This window comes from Pelophylax lessonae (assembly GCF_965119305.1).
Source record: "Pelophylax lessonae genome assembly, chromosome: 3".
NCBI lineage: Eukaryota > Metazoa > Chordata > Amphibia > Anura > Ranidae > Pelophylax > Pelophylax lessonae.
This window is the reverse complement of record NC_138770.1, coordinates 589,809,288-589,829,907: the sequence shown is the minus strand read 5'-3', so window position 1 is coordinate 589,829,907 and position 20,620 is coordinate 589,809,288. Positions and strand designations below refer to the sequence as shown.

The window sequence follows — 20,620 nt, the reverse complement described above, 5'->3', positions numbered from 1 at the left end:
TGATAACACTTAAGAATCTCAGCAAGGTTGTTACTATTGCTTTATGTTAAAGCCCAACTTTTAGCTTAGGTGTGAATGGGCAAGACGTACATTTTCTTTTTTTTTTTTCTTTCTGTGACCATGTTTTGGAGATTTCCCTTTGGCTTCCTGTCCTTGTTTTAGCGTAGGATAGTGGAAGTTATGGTATCTCCCTCTCTCTCTGCTCCCTTAGGGTGGCTGGCAGGCATGAAGGACCTATATTGGGGCACATACACAATTACTAGACTAGAGATTATATTGCAAGGTTCTGAGCTTTTGGTCTTTTTGCTATCGCTAATGTTCTATGAGCAGGAGATATCTTTATTTGGATGTGAATTTTGGGACCCAGAAGTCTGGCATTGTCATAAAGACTGCCTAATGAAGGAGCACGGATGCTCCGAAAGCTAGCAACTCCTTTCTTCCCTCCTCCTCACCGGAAGTGACGTCAGGCTGACCGGAAGCAGGAAGTGGAGCCCCACCAAGAGTCCTCCACCGCCGCAATACAAACAGCCACATTACTAACAGACAGGCTGCCAAACCACAGCCTCTACGAGCTATACCGGCACCCTGCAACCTTCCCTCAACACAACGGTACCAAGGAGAAGAAGATGGATGATCCCATTTACCTACCACACTGGCCCATACTTACCTCAGAGTAAGTTACTACATGTTTTATGTATGAATAAACCTTATGCTTCACTAAGCTGGCGCTGCTCTCTTTCTGCTTACATTCCTTAGAGCCTCTCCTTGCTCCAGCTGGCACCTGCTGTACGTGGGCCGTGGCCCCACCCCCCGCCCTCCCCCCTCATCTTTCAACATATATTTTTTTACCTAGTTTTACCTTTTTTCCCTTATGGTGTACCACCCACCAACATCAGAGAGCGCCATGAAATTTTTTTTTTTTACTTTCATTCATAAAGATTCACCACCTGTGTTCTGTGTTCCAGAATTCTCCTGGCCCGAAGCCTTCCCCTACATCCCATTTTTACCTTGGAGATTGGGGGCAGTCGGATATACTCCTGTGTGTATCTATTTGCATTATCTTGAACTGAGGTACACCACTGTGTGAGCATCCCCACTTATATACTATAGTCATTTGATCCCAACTTACAGAGGAAACAGGTCAATGAACCTGAGAAGACTGTAGAAGAACCGTTCCCCCATCAGGCATGACAGATTTTATGACAATCCTCTAAATAGGGTTATATGTGGATTTATGGATAAGTTGCACAATCGAAAAACAGGGGGGTGAAAAGGGATACTATTTTGGTGGAATATTTGTCTTGCACTAAACTCGAGAACTTATTGGTGATCCCTACAAATTAAGAGAATTCCTTAGGGACCTCCTGGTCACCAGAACTAGTGTCCCCATGGGAATATTTCCCCTCTATTACTTTTCTGGGGACAACACAAAATTTGGGATTTCCGGTTTAAAGATTTATTGTCACAAAAAAGCCCAGTTAGGCATGTCAAGGTGTGTTGTCTGGCATATTGTAACTGGGCTTTTTTGTGGCACTGGCGCAGTAAAGGCTTTTTCTGGCACCTGGAACATGCAGCTAATCTTTGTTCTGGTATCACTGTATTGAGCTCCTTATAAACAACCACATCGTCTTTTTCCTGAGCAGTCTGTATTTCCACTGAGGTTTCCTGTGGGATTTTTTTTTTTTTTTTGATTGTAGACCAATCTTTCTTGGTCTACCTGACCTTGGCCTGGTATCAAGAGATCCCTGAATTTTCCATTTCTTAAATGATTGAACAGTACTGACTTGCATATTCAAGGCTTTGGATATCTTTTGATATCCTTTTCTGTCTTTTCCATTACTTCGTTATGCAGGTCTTTTGATAGTTCTTTTCTGCGCCCCATTGCTCAGTATCTAGCCTACTCAGTACATCCACGTGTGAGCTAACAAATTCACTGACTATTTATACACAGACACTAATTGCAATCTAAAAAGCCACAGATGGGGAAATTAACCTTTAATTGCCTTTTTAACCTGTGTGTGTCACCTTGTGTGTCTGTACCAAGGATAACATTCCAGGGTATGGAAACTTTTGATCAAGGCCATTTGGGTATTTTCTGCTTTTAATAAAAAACAAAAAAAAACAAACAAACAACCACATGATAATAAATGGCTTCATATGATTACTATCCTTAAACAACAGTTTTTTGGCATGATCAGTCATATTTTCAATATCAGTGCCAACATTTCACGATTTCTGCCAGGGCATGCAAACTTTTGAGCACAACTCTATAATAAATTTTAACAATGGTTGGTGTATGCCCTATAACTCTAAGTAGCACCCCAAAAATCCAGATACTAACTCTATAATCCTGTCCCTGTGTTGCACCAGATAAGAAATTGGGAGGGGGGGGGACAATTGTCACCTGGACAGGAAGCTACAGATGGCATTAAAAATATTTTCAATAAAAAACAACTGGATGTTCCAACCTTTAGCGGCACTATCTAAAACAAATACAAAGTTTTAGCTGGAGTTGGGCTTTATATTTGAATTTGGGTACATTTAATATCCTTAAAAATGTTTGTGCTTACGAAAAAAAAAAAAAGTTTTAGTAATAATGAGAGTTAAGTAAAAAATTTCAAAGCATAAAAGACTCTCTTAGAACCGTAATGTGATGCTGGGATTTGACACCGGAATCTGTGAACTGAGGAATACAGTGATTAGAAAAGAAAATACAGTTGCTCACGCAGAATGAAATTTTGCTAGCGGCACAGCAGGCACATTCATTTCCCCAAACTTTGGATACTTTAATCTAAGGGAATCTTAATGAAACAGTTTAAACTGGTTTTACATTTGATTCTTGGAAGCTTCACCTTTTTCTCAGACTTAAAAGCGAGGAAAATGTGAAACAGTCTACGTGGCTTTAAATGCTCGCTGTTCATTGATGTCTTCTGAGCTCATCTGCTTTGAATACAATGGAACATTAAAGAAACTGGTGGCAGAGACTGTGCTGATTTTAGAGTAAAAATACCTAAAATAATTACACCGCAGGTATTCAGCTGTGGAAATGCAAGTTCTGGGCTGATTCGATTTATTTGGTTTTGACAGTCATAAGGTTCACTCGGTGAAGTCAACTGTCTGCTGCATTTCAATAACTGAAGCGAGACATGTCAGTAGCTAAAACACTTCAAAAATGTTCTTCCTGTCAGTCACATTCTTTTTAATTGCAAACTAACTGAGCCAAAATAATCCTATCGCTGTCTACATGCTTGCTTTGTGGAGTGACCAACCGTGTCCCTCTAAATGCACAGTCATTGTTTCATCTTAGTGTCTTGTGAGCTTCAGATTTAGAAAGCACTTCAACCAGCAAACCATTCAAAAAGTACATTTATTAAAGTTCTTAAAGCATCCTTTAGCTCTAAGCAGGGAGTGCTGAATGCAGATTTTAAAGGAAGTGTTGGACATCGTTGTAAAAAAAACTTCAGCAGATTTTATGCAAGATTCAGTACAGCCAGTACATTCCCTCCCAAACGTCCCTCATTTGGAAGGACTGTCCCTCATTTTTTGGACTTAATCCCTCTGTCTCTTATTCATCCTTAGTTGTCCCTCTTCTTTATCGGACGTGTACATCTCTACAAAATTCACTATTTAATTACCAAAAGTGTCATTCTACACTAATCTTTTCATCCAATCTCTATATTACTGCATTTGTTAACCAAGAAAAAGGAGATAAAGGAGAAATAGAGGTGAAACAAGCACTTGTGTGGTTTAGTCAATCATTTTCTGCATATTAGATTTTTGTAGTCTATATAACTAGGGCCATGGCAGGGAAGTTTCCTTTGTCTACATACTGTGTGCTAAAAAGTCTCTCCTTAAAAGGTGAGGAAGTGGGGAGGTAATGTTAGAGACTTGCTAAGGCCTGCTAAAATCTTTTAAAATCTACAGCCAGCATTCGCACACTGGAGCTGATAGACACTATAAAGTAAATACCAGCAATTCATATTGAGCATATTAAGAGCAACATACATAGCAGAGGCAACCTTTTTAGAAAACCCATTTAAAAATGATCGGTAGACCCAAGGATTGATCTGACAAAAGGTAAACTCATTTCAAATAAACTTCCAGCTAGACCCCTATGCTCCAATTTCTAAAGCCTCCCTATTGTTTCTTGAATGTGATGGGCCATGCCACTTACCAAAAGAGAGAAGCATGGGACAGTACACATAAAAATCAACATATGCATATTGAGTGTCTAGGCAAGAATAACCTTCACCACCACCCCCCAAATACCCTTGTCCGTCCCATTGTTTTATTTTTTACTGGTTCTGGCCCCACACTTCTGTATTTTTTGTCTAGCTAAAAATTACGTTTGCCTTTGCAAATCCTTCTAGGATACAGTCATCATGCATCCCAGGAGGCTTCGGGTAATTTCTGCTACACTGTGCATAAGCCATGCAATTTCCTTACTTCACTGCACCAAGGCGTGTCATCAGGAGCCACTGCAGGAACAAGGAAGAGACAGCTGGTCCCCTGATAAAGTCTGTATAGAAGATGTTGGCATGGGACCCAACATGTTGTTAAGGCACACAAGATTACACCAGACACCAAATGATTTGCTGAGCGCGTGAGTATGTTTTTTGAGGACAACCCAGCAGACAGAGGGGAGTGAAATAGTCTTTAAGGACTAGAATAAAAGGTCTGCTTCTGACATCAGTATACACAGCATTTTAATGGTAGTAGAATGCAATGTGAACACAATCTGATGGAGCACAATACACTCAAACTCAGCTCAAATTGTTCTCAAATGCCCATGTACACTTACCCTAAACCAATTTATATATTACATTTCTCACAGCTCCCCTTTTAGAAAATAAATCCCAATATGGGTTACTCTTAGGTAACTGCACTGCTGAAATACATATCCTTTATATTTGCATAATTTCATACATAGTACTAGGTGGAAACCGGCCTGGCTTGTACATATTGTCGGCTTACTGAGCTTCGATCACCACTGCAGATTCAAACTAAACCATATTCAATTTTAATCATATATAATAGCTAAACATTACACAAACATACCTCTGGATACTTTAACTTAAACGTTTTATGCATTTCTCTAAATCGGCTGTAACGTCTGAACACCGTCCATGTTTCCTCTAAGACAGTGATCTGCATAACAAAAAAAAAAAACAACTCTATATATTCAGGTTGAAGCGACAGCATGGCATTGACCCCATCTGCAGAATACTCTGCTTCCTTCATTCCCCTGACCCAATGTCTGACTGCCAGAATAAAAAAAACAAAACAAAACCAGCTGCTAATTCAAGGTGTGGCGCTTAAGCAGTCTACTCTGTAACATGAAAGAAGGGAGAGAGCCCTGAACCCTGTGCATGCTAGCAGTAATGACTTGAAGCTAATATAGGGGCTTTGTGTCTGCTCCCAACAGCAAAAACAAAGGGAAGGTAACTATGCACAGCTGGAAATAAAGGGGAGCTGGCATTTTAAAAATACCCCAAGTCAATATTAACCTTTGGCCTTAAATTAACAGCAAAAACTGGATTTATGTAAGAACTCACCGTAAAATACTTTTCTCCGAAGTTCATCGACAGACGCAGCTCCTTATCTTCATTACTCATAGGGTTATGCTCCTCCTTTTAGGAATGGGCACAAGGCAGGAAATCACTTAACCTTGCCTATGGGTGCTGTCCCTGCAGGCATAACCCCTCAGACTCTGCTATCATCAAACAGTTTAGTTGTAAGCAGTGTTTAGAAGACAAAAAACCCCATACCTCAGAAGTAGAGGGGCAGGTGCTGCGTCTGTCGAACTTCAGAGAAAAAGATTTTACAATTAGTTCTCACAAAAATCCAGTTCTCTCTATCGTTCATCGACAGACGCAGCTCCTTATCTTCATTACTCATTGGGATGTCCCAAAGCAGTATAATCTTGACAGGTGGGAAACAACGCAGAAACAAAACGTAAGTCCCCAATGGCTAAACTTAGCCAACCAGGTAACATGGAGCTCAACCAGGAACAATTGGAGCTCACCCGGAAAAAATTGAACCCTCAAAGAGAAACTAAACAGAGTTATCTTTTAAACTGCAGCCTGCAAAACCTTGTGGCTAAAAGAAGCTTCCGCAGATGCCAACACATTTATCTTGTAGAATTTTGTGAACGTATGCACAGATGGCCAAGTTGCCGCCTTGCAAACTTGTAGCAAGACACCTGATAGCGAAAAGCCCAAGAAGCACTGAGCATTCTTTTAGAATGAGCCTTCACTGGGAAAGGAGGAACCTGACCCCTCAGTGAATAGGCCTGCATCACCGTCTGCCTGATCCATCCAGAAATAGTTGCAGCAGACTCAGCCAATCCCTTACGAGGTCCATCAGTAAGGACAAAAAGAGCGTCTGATTTTCTAAAGGACTCAGTGGTATTTAAATAAAGCCTGATCGCCCGAACCACATCCAAAGAATGCAAGGCATACTCCTTAGGATGCTGAGGTTTAGGGCAGAGTAAAGGCAACACAAAGTCTTCATTCAGATGAAAATCAGAAACCACCTTAGGAAGGAACGACTGATTAGGTTGAAGTATCACCTTATACCTGTGTACCACCAGATAAGGTGAGCGGCAAGACAACGCCGCCAATTCAGATACCCTGCGGGCAGTAGTGATCGCCACCAAGAAGGTAACCTTCTGAGACAAAGAAAGCACCGCAATCTCCCGAATTTTTTCAAAAGGAGGCTTTTGAAGAGCATATAACACCAGATTTAGATCCCACGGAGGTAACGGGGATCGCCTCAGGGGAGCCATATGACGCACTCCCTGGATGAAAGTCCGAATTAGGACATGCGTGGCTAAGGGGCATTTAAAATATATAGCCGAAGCCGAAAATTGGCCTTTGATAGTACCCAAAACACAACTGCTGTTCAACCCTTCTGCAAAAAAGCTATAACCCTAGCGTTTGAAAGCAAGCAAGGGTGCACCTTCAGCGATTCACACTGTGAAATGTACGATTTCCACGTACGATGGTAGATCTTCCTGGAAGTTGACTTCCTAGCCTTCAAGAGTGTAGGAATCACAGAGTCATAAAGACCCCCATCTCTAAACACCTGACTTTCAACAGCCATGCCGTTAAAGCCAGCAACTGCAAAGCAGGAAGATCGGACTCGGTGACAGCAGATCTTCCCTGAGAGGAAGTCACCAAGGGGTATCGGCAACCAGCCTTATTAGGTCTGTGTATCAAGACTGGTGAGTCCAGTCTGGAGCCATCAGAATGACCGGAATGTTTTCCACCTCTATCCTGCACAGAAGCCTCGGCAAGAGTTTCAATGGGGAAAATGCATAAATCAGCCGATACCGACCCAAAGGAGCCACCAGTGTGTCTGTGGTGTCGGACAGAGGATCTCGAGACCTAGCTACATATCTCTGCACCTTTTTGTTGAGGTGAGAGGTAAACAGATCAGCCTCGGGAGTCCCCCACTAAACACACAAGAGGCGTAACACCTCCGGGTGTAGGGACCACTCCCCTTGATCCAACTCCCCTGAAGACTCAGGTAATCTGCCTGCCAGTTTTCCACACCTGGAATGTGTACAGCAGAGAGGGCTGAAACTAAGCTTTTCGACCAGGCCAGAATCTCGGCCACCTCCTTGGCCGCCAAGACACTCTTGGTGCCCCCCCTGGTGATTGATGTAAGCCACAGCCAAGCGAGGTCTGATTGAATACGAACCAGACAACCTTGCAGAAGAGTCGTACAATGACTCAGAAAAACCTTTATCGCTCAGTGCTCCAAAACATTTATCAGAAGTTTTGACTCTTCCATCGCCCAGGTACCCTGGGCACAGAGCTTTCCCAGCACCCTGCCCCAGCCCGATAGGCTGGTGTCCATGGTTACCACCATCCAAAACAAAGGAAGGAAGGACTTGCCCTTGCACAGTGCTGGAGACTGTTTCCACCATAAAAGAGCAGATTTTGTGTTGTGGCTCAACCGAATCAAGGAATCCAAGGACTTTGGATCCTTGTTCCATTTTACAAGAATCTCCCTTTGCAAAGACCTTGTATGGAACTGAGCAAATATAACCGCCTCGAAGTTCCATACCATCAGACCCAAGGCTCGCAAGCAATCTCGTAGAGAGGACAGATTAGTGTCCAACAAGAACTGAATCGCCCCCCGAAACTTTTTCAGCTTGTCCAGGGAAACAAAAACCCTCGCCAAGGCTGAATCCAGAGTCAAGACCAGATAATCCACTCTCAGAACCGGAGTCAGCGCAGATTTCTTGAAATTGATGTTCCAACAGAACTCCTGCAGAGTTCTGACCATGATCGTCAGATCCCCCAACAAGGCTAAATGAGAGTCCGTTCTCAACAGAAGATCGTCCAGGTACCACAGTACCGCAATACCCCGCCGGCGAAGCAGTGCCAATACCAGTGCTAGTACCTTGGTAAACACTCTGGGAGCGGAGGCGAGACCAAGGGGTAATGCCACAAATTGATAATGCTCCTCTGCTACCGCAAAGCAAAGAAACCGCTGGTATCCAGCGTAGATAGGGATGTGTAGATATGCATCCTTGATATCTATGAAGGCGAAGAAATCTCCCTGATGCAGAGACGCTACTACCGTGCAGATGGACTCCATATAAAAAACCTCTGTACCTGCACAAAGCGGTTCAGGGCCTTGAGATCCAGGATGGGACTCGCCTTGTCTTTTTTCTGGGCACGGTGAATAGGTTTGAATGAAACCCCTGAAAATGTTCCTGAGCGGGAACTGGCACAATCACCCCTTGCGACAGCAAGTTGTTTACCTCCCCTCGCAAGTCCCTTAACCGGCCTGGGGATAATTATAGATTGGATGGGAAGAACCTGTCCAACGGACGAGACAGGAATTCGATCTTGTATCCAAGTCGGATCAGTATGTGAACCCATTTGTCCGGAATCAAGGAGGTCCAGGGTCCCGGAAACAATCAAAGACGTCCCCCACCCCAGACTCGGGTGAGGGCGCCCCTTCATGCAGATTTGAGGACTTGTCTGCAGATTGGCCGGACTTAGATTTTCCCGACCATAGCTTCTTGGAACCCCCAGAAGACCTAAACGGTTTACCTTTTTCTTGAGACCCGGAGGCACGAAAAAAACGTTTGTGAGCAGTAAAGGAAGGCCCCCGCCTAGTACGTGGCACCTTGCCCTTAGATACCTTTGATCAACTTGTCCAGGGAGGATCCAAACAGCCTCTCCCCTGTAAAAGGAAGATCATTTACAGCGTCTTAAAAGCCTGGTCAGCCGACCAGCATTTCAGCCATACCATGCACCTACGGTAATAGCAATCCCCCCTGCTGAGGTCCTGGCCACCAACGAAGCTGAGTCCAGGTACATATCACACATGAACACCAGGGCTTGGGTCAACTGGTCTATTAGTTCCAGTACCGCAGGGGGAAGCCATGCCGTTTCCAAGTTACTTTTTAGTAACTTCACCCATTCAGTAGCAGTCTGCACTACTTAAACATTCACAAAAGTAGCCTTTAACATGTGACCTGGTAACACAAGTAAACAGCGAGACAAGGATTCCACCAGTGCATCCATGGGACCTGGAAAGGTTGGAGACTCTTCCACCGGTACCAGAGTTGCTTTATTTAACCTGGCCACTGTCGAATCCACTTTCGGTGGTACAGTCCAACTATTGGACACACCCTCCACAAAAGCAGGGCCAGATTAACGTAGGGGCTATTGGAGCTGCAGCTCCAGGCCCCTACCTTTATATAGGCCCCGGGTTGGCCATATTCACTGTTACCGCTCTTCTGTCACTTGTAAACACAGAAGTCTGGCTTCTATGCTCGCTTCCCCAGGCAGCTCCCTCAGAACCTCCCCACACAGCACGAAGGCCGGACAAGGAGGGACAGTTGCCGATGCATGGATGTGTTTATGGGCTTCAGAGACAGCATCCCATGTTGAATTAGGCATGCATGGCTGCACCCTTCCTCCTCTGGGTGCATGCCAAGGCACGGCCCTTAAGGCCCTTCAAAATCCTCAGCACCAAGCCCATGAATGATGCTCTTAATCCGGCCCTGCACAAAAGGATAACGCCGTGCAAAATACTTAGGCACCACCAACATGTGCTTAATGCGTCCCCATTGTTCATCCACAATAGTATAAAACAATTTTGGACAAGGGAATACATCGCCGGATTTATGGGATTTGCGGGAGCCAAAAGACACCTGCGTATCTGACGCTGTAGGTTCATCGGCCAATTTCAGGGTCTCCCGCCCAGAAACTATCAGGGCTTCCAGCAATGCGTGTTCCTGTGCGGTGGCTGATGAGGACAGGTCCTCTTTACTGTCAGAATGCAAAGACACCAACCCCTCAAGGTGGTCTGCGTCCGTGGCGACCATATCTGTCTCAGAATCCGAAGACCCTGCCGATGAAGGTAAGGGCTGGGGGCGTTTGCGGCTGGCAGCACCAGAGATGACAAGGGGTCTGCAGGTGAATTTTTATCCTAGGACTCCATTGCTCAAATAAAATTTTTTTTTGTGTGATGTCCCTTTTAAGACCACAAAAATTGCGGTCCCATGGCAATTACTGCGGATTCACAATCCCTGAATATTATGTAATAATAGCAGAGCAGAAGAGGAAAAAACCCACAGGGAAACCCAGGAACGTTAAAAGACCACAGAGAAGCATCCAGCCTGATCAGTGTAAAAACTAAACTAACACTGACTGCACAGGAAGAGGAAGAAGCTCTGCCTCTATCATGATAAGCCATGCTGCATGCCTGTCCATCCCAAGGACCTCAAGAAAATGGCCGCTCATAAATTCTCAATGGGGAAGTATAGAAAATGTCTGCCAATGCAAACTAATGGGAACACAGAGATCATGAACCACAGCAAAACGGTGGCCCCCACGGTGCACCATGTGGTCTCCAGGACCCCCCAAAGGGGTCCCAAAACAATAGGCATCTTAAGGTCCCTAGCCAGGGACCCACCCAGGACAATCCACCCCCCTCATATAAGCGCCATAACGGCCATATTATTACTGCCCCAAAGGTAAAACCTGCTAGGGGTAGGGGAATGCCAAGGGGTACACCAGATTAGTCCTCCGGGGTGCCAGGGAACCGAGGGAGCCCCTAAGGTCCAACCATTCCAGGTAGGGGCCCACCCCCCGACGCCAAGGGTGTTTGGGGGCACAATTTTACTCACCATAATACAGTACTAGGTGGGCGCCACTCCAAAACAGATCATCTCCCACCAGGAGATGGGGGTGCTGTCAGCCAAGGGGAAGCTGCGACTCAGGGCGTTCCAGGTCGATGCGTCCCAGCGAGACTGTCCACTCGCAGGCCCGTCCCCATCCATTGGGGCACTGTCGTGGTGAGGCCTAGTTCTGGACTATAACCTGCTCATGCTTGTTGGCCAGGCTGGGAGACCTTAAGGATCTAGATTATCCAGTGCGAAACTGCAACCGGCTGTTGCTTGTAGTTCCTCTGGATCTTGGTCTTCAGGAACTAACTAGTTAAAAAATAAAAAAAAATCACAAACTTTCCTTGTTACAGCTAAGACTGAAGTCTCAGCAGGGAGCTAGGTCCTATTCCTAACACTAGGCATAACAAAACTGTTTGATGATTGCAGCGTATGAGGGGTTATGCCTGCAGGGACAGCCCCATAGGTGTGGTAAAGTTTTTTTTCCTAGTGCCTATTCCAAGAAGGAGGAGCATAACCCTATGAGTAATGAAGATAAGGAGTTGCGTCTGTGAATGAACGATAGAGAAAAGGTATTGGGGTAAAGACTGTAAAATTAGGTCAATAAGAATAAAATTCTACCAAAAAATCTTAAAACACAATGTAGCAAATGTTCAGCACCCAAATAACCCTACCCTAAAAAATACAGATCTGAACACACACAATAAATTAATAAACAAAGAAATAATCTTAGGTTACCTTTATTTCAAACTCATAGTGCTCATCCTTGCCTTGCCCACAAAGAACATAACGAGGAATAGTTATTTTCACAGGATCTGTGAGATCGTCAGGATTCACACCTAGTGACCGCGAGACCAATTTCTACAGGCAAGTAAAAAGGAAGAAAATGCTTAATGAGTGCACAGAACGTGGCTTTTTCTTTCAAATAACATGTTCACACATTTGTTACTTAAAATAAACATTGTGAATCCACACTAAGGCTCTGTTCACATCTAGGCGTTTTGGGGCGTTTTTGGGGTGTTTTTCTGCTCTAGGATCAGCTCTCAAAACGCCCAACAAGACAAATCCTATTCATTTCAATGGCCCCTGTTCACATCTGAGCGTTTTGACGCTGTATACAAAACGCCCAACGCTCAAAAAAGTACATGAGCTTCTTTTTGGGCAGATTACAGGCGTTTTCCATTGATCTCTATTCAATCTAAAAACGCCTGCACAAAAATCGCGGTAAAAATCGCGGTAAAATCGCGGTAAAAAACGCCGCAAAAATCGCGGTAAAATCGCGGTAAAAACGCGCGAAAAACGCTACGCTCAGGTGTGAATGTAGCCTAAGGCTACATTCACACCTGAGCGTAGCGTTTTTCGCGCGTTTTTTACCGCGATTTTTGCGGCATTTTTTACCGCGATTTTACCGCGATTTTTACCGCGATTTTTGTGCAGGCGTTTTTAGATTGAATAGAGATCAATGGAAAACGCCTGTAATCTGCCCAAAAAGAAGCTCATGTACTTTTTTGAGCGTTGGGCGTTTTGTATACAGCGTCAAAACGCTCAGATGTGAACAGGGGCCATTGAAATGAATAGGATTTGTCTTGTTGGGCGTTTTGAGAGCTGATCCTAGAGCAGAAAAACGCCCCAAAAACGCCCCAAAACGCCTAGATGTGAACGGAGCCTTAAATAAAATAATCTGCAAGCAATGCTGTTTAATTTTGTGCACTGAAGGCCTGAAAGTGTTGATGCCACTGAAACTTCAAAGAGGGTGTATTTAAGAGTGCTTAAAGTAGTTGTAAAGCCTGCAGGTGTTTTACCTTCATGCATTCTACGCATGAAGGTAAAAAACCTTCAGTATGCAGCTCCCTTTAAGCCCCCCTAATACTAACCTAAACTCGATCTCGATCCAGCGATGTGCACGAGAGCCTAGGTCTCTCTATCTTCATTGGCTGAGATGCAGCAACAGGAGCCATTGGCTACTGATGCCGTCAATCACAGCCAGTGAGGTGGAAGAGGTGGTGGGGCTGAGGGGTGCTCTCTGTGTCTTATGGACAAAAAAAGAGGGGCTTGGGAGCGAGCACGCACAAGTGTCCCCATAACAAGTGGCTTGCTTTAGGGGCACTAGGCAAGGAGGATCGGCGCTGCTCTGTACAGAAGTATTGCACAGAGCAGGTACGTATGACATGTTCCCCCCCTCCCCCTTACAGACGTTTTAAAGACACACCAGACCTTAATATTTTTCCATACAAATGATTAAAGTTGTGGACTAGATATCGCTTTTTCCAACTACAGTGATCAAGGTCTAAGCACAGAATTCTCTTCGTCCTCATTTCAAAAATCATGTATATTAGGATGTTTCCAAGACACAATGGGACTTGCTCCATCTATTCATAAGGGTTATCAGTACATTTATCTCATTAACTTCTAAGGAGAAACTAGATCTAAGCTCTAATTTGAGCTAGCTATGCCGAGAAAGAGGGAGTTAGGGGCTGTCAACTATGCCCACAGAGCTGAATATGTCTCTATAGCAATGCCTGCTGCAAACTGAGGCTTCACACTTAAGATCTAGCTAGTTTAAAGTTAATGAACTGAGACTTACATATCACTGGCCTGAACAGCTCCCTCCATATATACAGTATACCGAAGATATATACACACACACATTATATTATATATATATATATATATACACACACACACAGACACAGAACTTTCCACAAGCTTAGATGATGGAAGGGCAGGTCTCAGACTAGAAGAAAGAGCCGGGTTTTCTGCCATCATTGAACATGTTTACAGGTGGGGAGGGCACAGAATGATTTCATCTTTTGACTGCTGCTCCTTTAGGCCCCTTTCACACTATCCGTTCTTCGGACGGATTCTGTTTTTCTCAGCATGGGATCGAGCAGCCGATCCCCCGCTGAGCAGCAGGATGACAGCTGTGTCTCCGCGCTGTGTGCGGAGACACAGCTGTCAGTTCCCCATGCATCTCTATGGGGGAAATCGAAAGGGAACGGACCGTCGTCTCATCCAATCCGATCGACGGATGGAAAATAGGGTTTCCATCCATCCAGATTTGACGGATCGGATCGGATGTCAGCGGACATGTCTCCACTGACATCCGATCCCCCATAGGGATACATGGGGGGACCGTTCAGATCCGCCAAAAAAAACGGACAGGCGGATCTGAACGGTCCGCCTGTGTGAAAGGGGCCTTAGGCCCCTTTTACACATACGGTCCGTTCAGTTCATCAGTTCAGTCACGTCAAAATGTATCAGTTTTTCATCCATTTTTCATCCGTTGTCATCTGTTTATCGTCAGTTGTTATCCGTTTTTCATCCGTTTTCATCCGTTGTCATCCGTTTTTCATCCGATCCGTTTTTTTGACGGATGAAAAATAGGGCATATATACGTTCAAAAAACGGACATTGAAGGAAGTGGATGAAAACGGATGTTAACTGATGATCATCCGTTTTTACATAGAGATACATCGATGTCCGTTTTTCATCCGTCAACAGATGGATGAAAAACGGACAGCATGTGTGAAAGGGCCTTAGTCTCCAGTCACAGCCTGTAGTCTAAAGAGCTGTACATGTCCTGGCTGTGCAGTGTGCAGAAATGCCTAAAAACGCCAGTCTGAACACAATTGCAAACCCTTTAAAGGTAAACCAATCCGATTTTTATTTTAGAAATTGAAAAATATTGATAGAAAATCTTTTAATACCAGTTTAGTAAGTAAACTGAACGAATGTTGAACAATGATGAACAATAAACGCAATGACTTTCTCGCTCTCCCTTGACACAAACAAACAATGATGAATGGTGAAATAATACTGTAGCACCCTCTTTTCCAGTGAAGATGGTTAGGATTCCCCAAGTGGCTTGGTGGGCTGGCATTTTCACCTCAGGGCGGAATCCTTGACCTTTGTGGGGTCACTTTAAAGTAGTTGAAAAGAGTTTATTATAGGGTTAGAAAAACTCAGGGAGAGAGGAATTAGGGCACAGGACACCATAAAAGCCCAAAAAGACTGTGCATCACCACTCACAGTCAATACAGAAAAAAGACCTTCAAGGAAGATGAACAATCCTAACTATTAAGATTGTAGAGCTGCTTCAATATAGCATAGGTACCTTTTGGATGACCCACCAGAATTCCCTGCAATGTCCACCAGTAGTAGCTTCTAACCAGCTTTCCAGGATGTGCTTTAGCTGTAAATTTTTCACCAGCAGCGATACAATTCAAGCCATCACCTTCCTGTTCCAAATGCTCAGGATATACTTTCCAGCAGGAAGCTTCAGACTCCTCTATGTCCTCTATGTAACATAGCTCACCCTCCCCAGGTAGAGCATGGGAGGCAAAAGCATTTCAAGGTAACCCCAAATATTTATAGACAGCCCCAGCATGCATCACTGGCAATAAACCTTGTATTAGTAGACTAGTCTAACACTACTATAATGGGCCATCCACAATAGCAGGCAGAAGCAAACACCTAGCTAAAGAAAAACCTGGTAAAAACTGATCAGTTTGGGACAAGGGACACTACTACTTGGGGCAGTGTCCCTACAATATAAAACACTCATAGTCTGAAATGTTTATAATAGGACATGTCATCGTACTAGATTCAGTAAGGATTAAAAATGAGTACAATTTATGGGCATTTATGTAAACCACATGGGTAGAATATGAAAAGCACACCTGGGTTTTTTCATTATTTAACAGGATGTCCTCATGTACTTACACTTAGCACACATGCTTCTGTTAAAATGTACACATTGTATTAAGCTTTTATCCAGCAGCTTGTAAAGGCCTGCTGTTCTATAGTTTAGAGCCTGTAAAAGCCAGACAAAAGTACCTGTGGTCCAAAACAATTATAAAAATGCCATAAACCCCACAAAAAACTGCTCTGCAATAAAAAAAAAAGGCATCTCCATAAACTCACCACCCCGCCCAATCCAAATCCATCTACAATTCAGGCCTCTCAGATGAGATTGATTGGAATATGAAGCGCACTTGTTTGCACTGACTGCTGTTATACTCGGGTGGCTGGGTCTGTCCAGGAGAGACATTTTCCTGCTCAGTTAAAGGCAAGTGAGCAGTCAGAAGGAAAGCAAAAACAAACTTTGTGTCTTTAGTATTAGCAATGATTATGCCACTGTGTTTAGTTTTCTCAGTTATTTGCATTGGAATAAAACTACAATAAAAAGGCAAGAAACATACACATCAAACATTTCTGCAAAAAAAAACAATGAATGATAAACACCATAAAGAAGTACATGTGTCTTGAGAGAATTATGTCGGCTGCCATTGCAGACCTCTGCTTTTGAGAATGTTTGGTTCTAGGGTGGTCACAATTATGATGATTTGCATTTTGATTTGGCTGACCACACTACACCTCATGGCTGCACTGCAAAGTGAATGGTGCAAATAGAAAACAATTATTTTCAATGTGCTCTAGTGGTGTCCTGTGTTGATCCAGTGCTGAATACCACAAGTCACTGCACTACTTGAATGAAGCCTAAGGCTCGGTTCACACATATGCTATGCGGGAACCCTGCAAATACACTGCAGGTTCCCGCATCGCATTCTAATCGCCAGCAGTTTACACTGTGATATGCGAACCGCTGGGGGTGTCAATACAAAGTTAACGACATCCCCAGATAAGTTCAAAAATCGCAGTGCGAACTGACAGTTCGGACATGAATCGGATCGCATTGGTGTGAACCACCATGCGATCCAATTCTGCTGCGGACCCAAAACAGTGTCCTGTGCGTGTTCAGTTTGAATCAGATGTGAATTCAGCCATACAATCTGTATGGGTGAATTCGCATTGCACAGACATCGCATGTGATTTGGAGAGTAGTGCGCTCCGAATCAAATGGGATGTCTGTCATCGCTATAGTGGGAACTGTCATGTCTTGCTTGTGTCATTATCTTAATGATTTTCCCATAAGTCTGCACTAAGATACAAGTCAGATTTTGGGCATCCCTTGCAACAAAAATGTTACTTTTGGTGCGATACTCCCAAAGGGAAATCAAGTATAAAGGGATGCAGACACTGCAACTTGATTGATTATTATCAAATCACTTACATACAGATTCACTTAGAACATGGACACAAACCGCTTTTTCTTCAGAATAACAATAAGGTAGGAATCTGCAATTATTAACCCCTTCACGCTGTCGTAACAGAAATATGCAGCCTTCAGCTTCAAGGAGCTGTACCGGTTTTGTAGAGCCGATCGTCAGCTTTCTTGTCATAACAACCGATTTGGCTAATCAGCTGCTCGGGTATTACAAGCAGTGGGAGGGGATGTCCAACCGGGAAGCCCGAGTGACCAGCCGTTACATCTGCCGGCTGGCCTGAAACCTGAACAAAGGCGGAATCGGCTTTGATCAGGTCTTGGATCTAGTAACTCGCAAGCAATGTCATGACATCACTTACTGTTTACTGAAGCCTTAAAGACGCCAGAATTTTTAGAAATTACAGTATTCAAACAAGCAAAACTTGGCGCTTTGAATGCTTCTAAGTACAAAGGAGCGATTTTGGATCTTTTAGACCCATGATCATTCCATAAAGAGTACCTGGCCCCTCCTATTACTGTCACAGGGGTTGTTTACATTCATTGTGACAGAAATAAAATGTTAAAAAAATAAATAAAAATAAAGGGACAGTAAAAAAATAAAAAAAAATACAATAAAATGATTAAGAAAAAGCGCCCCATCCCTCAATGCTCGCTCGCAGACGCGAATGCATTCATAATTCACGCCCGCTCTTGTCAACAGTGTTCAAACCACACATGAGGTTTCGCACGAAAGCAATAATTCTAGCATTAGACCTCCTCTGCTATAATAAACTGGTAACCGTTAAAAATGTTTTAAAGGGGCGCCTATGGAGATTTTTAAGTACCATAATTTGTCGCCATTCCACAAGCCTGCACAATTTTAAAGCATGACATGTTAGATATCTATTTAATTGGCGTATCATCTTTCATATTATACAAAAAAAATGGACTAAATTTACAATTTTTTTTTTTTTTTTAATTCATAGAAGTGTTATTTCTTCCAAAAAAAAATGCGTTTGAAAGATCACTGTACAAATACAGTGTGACCTAAAATATTGCAACGACCGCCATTTTATTCTCTAGGGTCTCTGCTTAAAAAAAAAAAATAATAATGTTTGTGGGTTCTAAGCAATTTTCTAGCAAAAAAATACTGATTTTAACTTGTAAGCAACATGTGTCAAAAAAAGGCTCCAAGGGGGTTAAAATTCTTCTAATATACATAGATCACATCATATCATAGATTTTTTTCCCCCCACAAAAGTGGAGTAAAGCTGGATACACACAATACAACTTTTGTTGTTTGATTTTCTTTAGATTTACCTTCAACTATGTAGTATAAGGGACTGTCTGATTGCATACTAATTGAAAGTGTTTGAGTTTGACCTAATATTATATGGTTTTGGTAAATCAGTATTGCCTGTGTTTTACCTGCAGGTGATCGTTACCCATTACTGACTTGCCTTGTCCTGTCCTGCAGGGTATCTGGGTGAAGGTGGCCATTTTGGTAGAGGCAGGACTTTGCTTCTCGTGTCAGTGCCTCCAGCAAGAAGAACAGTGAGCAGCACAGTAGTGACTTCACCGAATTCCATGCCAAATCTCCGCCACTAGCAGTTGAAGGGAACTGAGCCTTAGATCTTATACTGCAGATAAACAACAGGGCAGATTAAGCTTGGATGCGACTGGGCAAATAAAAGCAATCAGTGAGTGCCTAATGCTTTCCAGTTAAAGCAAATTTGCAAATGTCTGAAAAATTTGCTCAGTTTACCTTACCTTGTTTCTGTGTACTTTTCACCAGAATAAGCACACAACCCTTTAATAGGAATGTACTTTCAAGCTTGTGCTGTTGTTTCCAAACTTTTAAAAGGCAGGTTTGAATCTGATTGGTCAGACAAACGTCATAACACCGTATTTATCGGCGTATAACACGCACCAGCGTATAACATGCACCTAAATTTTAGGAGAGAAATTTCAGGAAAAAAGCTGAAATTTAAAATAAACAGCTTTGAACTCAGAACATTTTTTTTTAAATCAAATGCAGTCTCACCAGTGCCCACGAATGCAGCCTCTTCATCAGTGCAGTGCCCACGAATGCAGCCTACTCATCAGCGCAATGCCCACAAATGCAGCCTTGCCAGCGCAGTGTCCATCATTGCAGCCTCGCCAGTGCAGTGCCCATACTTGCAGCCTCGCCAGCGCAATGCCCATAGTTGCAGCTTTGCCAGCGCAGTGCCCATAGTTCCAGCCTCGCCAGCGCAGTGCCCATAGTTTCAGCCTCGCCAGCGCAGTGCCCGTAATTGCAGCCTCGCCAGCGCCATTGACACTATGTGAATCACTTTTTTAAAAGTCCAGGAAGCAGCGCCGAGAGGTAGAAGGGGGCGGGCGGGGCCGAGGAGAAGGAAGGACGCACGCGCGGTCATCGGAAGTCCCGGCACCTATGATAGACGTCAGCATAGGAGGCGGGACTTCTGATGACAGCACGTCCTTCCTTCTCCTCGGCCCCGCCCGCCCCCTTCTACCTCTTGGCGCTGCTTCCTGGACTTAATTTTTTTCATATCGGTGTATAACACGCACTTCTACTTTTTCCTCCATTTTTAGGAGGAAAAAGTGCGTGTTAATACGGTACTTTGTTTTTTTTTTCATCAGGCTTTTTTGTTGGCGAGAGGTAGCAAAAGCCCTTAATGGCATCGCCAGCATCATCAACAGGTTCAAAGATATGCTTTTTGAATGAGAACTCAGATTAAAGTGGTTCTAGATGCAGAACACACACCTGAATTATTATTTAGCACAGTGGCTCCTTTCAGATCTCCTCCTCCCTCTCTACTGCCCACACCATAATTCAGTGAGTGACAATTGTGCCTGTAAAAAAGAACTATAGCTCTTTAGAAAATTACCAGTTATTCTGGAATTTGTTTTTTTGTGTATTTAAGGGTCACTAAACCCACATCATAAAAAAAACTATTAATAAATGGTGTATTACATGCTGGTCATACTCACTCAGTCCCTATGAGATTTGTTTTCTGTATTCTGCAAAAAACCTGGTTGATCCTACTGTTCTTTATCTCCCCCTTCTGTCCATGTCCCCAATTCAGCCAGGGATTTTGCAGAGCATTGTTGGCAGCTCTGCACATGCTCAGTTTGTAGTGAGTTTTTATGCTAAGCATTTCCTCCCTATCACATCTGAGCAGCCCATGTGCCTAAAGAGTCACACATGTGGGTGTATACACAGTGGGTATGGTGGAGGAGGGAGCGAGTAGGCTGTCATTTACCACTAACAAGCTAAACACAATGGGGGAGGGATTTTACATGTAGTTTGATGGAGGCTTCACCTCCTTACTATTCTAAGACACAGGCTGGAGGGGCATGACACAGCCTGTGACTGGTAGAAATCCACACACCATGTTATTACCAAAAATAATAAA

The 20,620-nt window shown here is 43.6% G+C and overlaps 1 protein-coding gene across 2 annotated transcripts in view; it reads right to left on the bottom strand.

Annotated features, from left to right (window-relative positions):
• KIF16B (kinesin family member 16B) overlaps positions 1-20,620 on the bottom strand; it is a 613,875-nt gene that overhangs the window by 141,264 nt on the left and 451,991 nt on the right. For both annotated transcript variants that reach the window (XM_082252312.1, XM_082252313.1), the window contains 2 exons: positions 11,894-12,016; positions 5,059-5,148 (listed from right to left, as the gene is read on the bottom strand). In XM_082252312.1, coding sequence (XP_082108438.1) covers positions 5,059-5,148; positions 11,894-12,016 — 213 coding nt within the window. The remainder of the gene's footprint in view (positions 1-5,058; positions 5,149-11,893; positions 12,017-20,620) is intronic.